The 4,160-nt window shown below is 33.2% G+C and overlaps 1 protein-coding gene across 1 annotated transcript in view; it reads left to right on the forward strand.

The window, feature by feature from the left end:
* The first annotated feature begins 272 nt into the window (after positions 1 to 272).
* The window catches only part of LOC111388054 (tetratricopeptide repeat protein 1), a 9,439-nt gene continuing 5,551 nt past the window's right edge, over positions 273 to 4,160 (forward strand). Inside the window, exon 1 of the mRNA XM_023012719.1 lies at positions 273 to 727. Within this exon, the coding sequence (XP_022868487.1) occupies positions 407 to 727 (321 nt within the window). The 5' untranslated portion in view covers positions 273 to 406. The remainder of the gene's footprint in view (positions 728 to 4,160) is intronic.

Consider the following 4,160-nt stretch of genomic DNA (forward strand, 5'->3'; position numbering starts at 1 on the left):
CTTCTTCATCACCAAATTTTGCCTCAGATTTTTTGGTGAGAGACGAGAGAGTAAGGACCTGTTTAAGAGAGAGAAAATAATGGAGAGTTAAGGTTTGGGTGAAAGGAAAATTGATTTAAGGTTTATATTTATTAATACCTAATTTATGAATAATGAAAATTTGCACATGAACTTTGAAATGTATTCTTTAAATTCCTGTTTTTGTGTAATTTCCTCTTTATTTATACTATTGGGGTCCAAGAATTGCCCAATTAAAAACGGGTTATGTCTATCGGAGGCCCAGGAATATGGAACAGAACGGGAAATTGTACAGAGCTTTCTGGAATCACAAGCAAATTAAAATCACTCCTCAAAAAACCAGTAGAAAATTCAAGGGTTTCAGAAATCAAGTTTCAGTCACCTAAAAATGGTGGTAATCGAACCAATTAAACCGACTCCCCCAGTTCAAGAATCCACTGAAGAAAACTCTAGTACTGCTACAACGGCAGAGGAAATACTGCACGGAACCGGAAATACTGTTGAATCGGCGACGGCGGCGACTTCCGGGAATGATTCTGATGGGTATGAGACTGCCAGCGAAACCGAGCTAAATGATCCCGATCGAGAACCGGAAAAGAACAACAAAACTGTCAGCAACCATGATAATAGTGATGGTGATGTAAGGCGTGGCGTCAAGGAAGAAGAACGGAAGGAGGAAAGTGAATCCGGAGACAATGAACTCAACGAGGTAATTTTACCTCTGTATTTTTGTCTCGGTAACCTTCTGTCGCATTGTCATATCGAGTTTATGGAAATTAGCTTTTGTCTATTGGAATTATGGAATATAGTGACCTCTGGAGTGATGAAATTTATTTTAGTTGATTTCTTGCGCTATTACCCGAAAAATTGAATAATGATCTGTGTCTGATCAAAAAAATATTTAAAAGAGGAGACTGGTAAATTTGAGTATTCTGTTTTTGGGGGCTAGACAAGTAATAGTTGCTAATTTGAGTTTTCTCTTATTTTATTTTATTTTTATTATAGTTTTGCATGATAGCGTAGAACTGATTCACTTGCTATACTGTCATGATAGCATCTCAGAAGACTGATGTCTGGGTAATGAACTTTATCATGGTTATACAAGCTCTGAGAGATGAAAATTTTCTGATACTATTTGTCTTTTGTTTTTTTTTTCCTGAACTCATCTTGTAATTAGTCGTGTTTTTGGGTTTCGGGGCAAGCTCAAGGAATTTAGAACCACACTGAAGATCAGGTCACATATTGTTGCAAGATATGTAGTCAATGGGGAAATGGAAATCAATAATTCACACCATGATAATCTAATGCAGGGATGGATCCAGGATTTTTCATAGGGGAACTGGAAGTACTTTATAAATTGAATGTAATAAAATATATGCGTACTAAAAAAACTCGTTAAAGAACATTATTTATTGAAGTCGTTCCGGACGAGGATTTGAAATATAATACACATCTATAATAGAATCTAGATTTATTTTCTTAGTAAGTTCTCTTTCTATAAAAAGTATCATACAATCAGCAAGAAAGTCAACCTCTATTTTGTTGCAAAGTGTCGTCTTCACATGTTTCATCGCTGAAAATGCTTGCTTAGTACTTGCGGTAGAAACAGGTAATGTCGAATCAATCTAGTCGTCATAATGTAAATCTCCGACCTTCCACTCTTAGTCAAATGTTTGCATAACTCAACAAGTGTGGATACATGAAATTGGGACTCACCCTTCATATCTAACTCATAATGTGGTAACTCATATTCCAATGTAATAAGAACTTGCTTCGAAAAATCTTGAGGATAGAATTTCTCAGCAAGTGTGCAAATTTTTCGATTGTCAAACGATCTAAATGAATCTTTAGGATCCAAAACTACACTGAGAGAAAGGAGTTCTACTGATATGTCATTAAATCTTGTATTTAACTCCATCGTTACAAAATCTATTGCTTCATTAAAAACATCATAGTGATAATAATGCTCAATTGTAGTTTCATCACTAGAACGGCCAGTGTCATACGAACCTTCTAGATCAGGTATTGTAATATTATTCTTTGAGCAAAAAGATTTTACTTCTTGAAAAAATTCTTCCCAATCGTCATCTTTCAATTTTTGAAGCAATTTTTTAGTGGTAGACACAAATCTCAAGCAGCCAAGATGTTTTGGGATCTTCTTTGAAGGGCTTGACAAAGAATATCACTGATTCTCATTATTCTATGCGTCAAATGCAAGATAGATATGAACTTAAAACTTATCAACTTTTCCAAGCACCTCGCATGTTTCTAGCGCTATCATACCCTTGTCTTCTCATTTTGTTCAGCTGAAGTTCATATTGAGCAAGAACATCACATATTTCATTTTGAGATTCGATGAAGTAGTATTACTTACTTTTTTGATTGCAAAGAAAAGTTCTATCAAACTATCGTAACTATCCACAAACCTCAAGATAATGGCCATCTGCTCTCGATTAGATGCATCTTGTGCTTCATCAACAAAAATGCAAAAGTATTCATCCCCAACTTCCTATCGAATCATCCGTCGTACTCTATTGGCCATAATATGCAAAATTTCTTTTTGAAAGGTTGGAGGAATGTATTAGGCANCTTCCTATCGAATCATCCGTCGTACTCTATTGGCCATAATATGCAAAATTTCTTTTTGAAAGGTTGGAGGAATGTATTAGGCAATTTGTGGTGCATTTTCCAAAACAACTTTACCAATATCTGGATTCAAATTTGTTGCGTACTTTATTAGTTGTATAAAATTTCCATTATTATATGAAGATGGAGATTCATGGTTACCTCTGAACCCTAAACCTTGAAATGCTAGCTATTGAACACTGATAATTGAAGTCATTATACGCAAAGGACGTTTTCGAATTTCCTCTTTTGATACTGAGTTCATTACCTTATCAATATGTTGAGACGATTTGATTAAATCTTTAGCTCTAGTCTCACACAATTTATGATATGCTGAATTAGCATGAACAAGAAATGCACATTTATTTCCATCTTTAACCCTCTTCCATTTATTATATCCTTCAGTAACCAATCCCAAACAGGTAGAAGAATTACATTCTTTTTGAAAAAGAAAACACTAAAAGCAATATGCTTTTTCAGTTGAAAGAGAATACTCCAACCAAGGAAATTCAGTAAACCATTTTTTCTGAAAGCAACAAGATTTTGTTTTCCTTCTATTCTTGGATACTCCTCAAGCTTCATCTGATAAGGTCTAACTTTGATATATGCAATTCTAATCTAATCTCTTAGATTGGTAGGATGTTCAAACATTTGCTTTCTTTTTCCCGGATCCCCTCCAAAACTAGTACATGATTGCAATTCCAGAGTTGAGACCAACGAATGTTCAATTTCTGGAGCTACAATTGGAGGATGTTGCATAGGAGTTGAGGTTGAGGAGCGTTCAATTTTCGGAGATATACTTTCACTAGATTGATCAGTCTTTTTGAAGAATGAAAATAGTGTCTTTTCTCTCTTCAATGAATGTTGATCTTCCATTTGTAAGTGCTATAAATAGGAGATAGAAAAAAATGAGATGAGGCAACAATAATATAACGCAAAACTTGAAGAATTTCCAATTAAGGACTAGAAATATAAACAATAATAATAATTCAAAAGACAAGAATCATCTTCAATTTCATATAAAATTATTTTTATATCCACATGAAAGGGTAATAAATGTTAACATTAACATTAAAATCAGTAATAGCAGGCACAATTTATACGACAAAATCATTATGCTAATGAGTGATGATCAGTGATCACTAATGTGAGGTTCACACTTTAAATCAAGAAAATTAGAAATTGAGAAAAAAAAACCATCCGAATTGACAAACTCATATAGATTTTGACTTCAAAGAACAAATTAATTTGCAGTGTACAGACACTAAGGCTAAGCTTTAATTTGCATGAATTTCAAATTAATTCACAAATTAAGGATTCAAGAAAGGGAAGAAAAGGAAATAAAAAATTTAGGAAAATAGACAAGATGTAGAAGATATTTCCATTTACTTACAAAATGAACTATTTGATAGTAACTCATTTAAATATCTAATACAATGCACCCAAAAATAAATAAATAAATAATAATAATAATAATAATAATAATAATAAATTTATCATTTCAATTTTCTCTCCTC

This window comes from Olea europaea, unplaced genomic scaffold (genome assembly GCF_002742605.1).
Source record: "Olea europaea var. sylvestris unplaced genomic scaffold, O_europaea_v1 scaffold4494, whole genome shotgun sequence".
Classification (NCBI taxonomy): Eukaryota; Viridiplantae; Streptophyta; class Magnoliopsida; order Lamiales; family Oleaceae; genus Olea; species Olea europaea.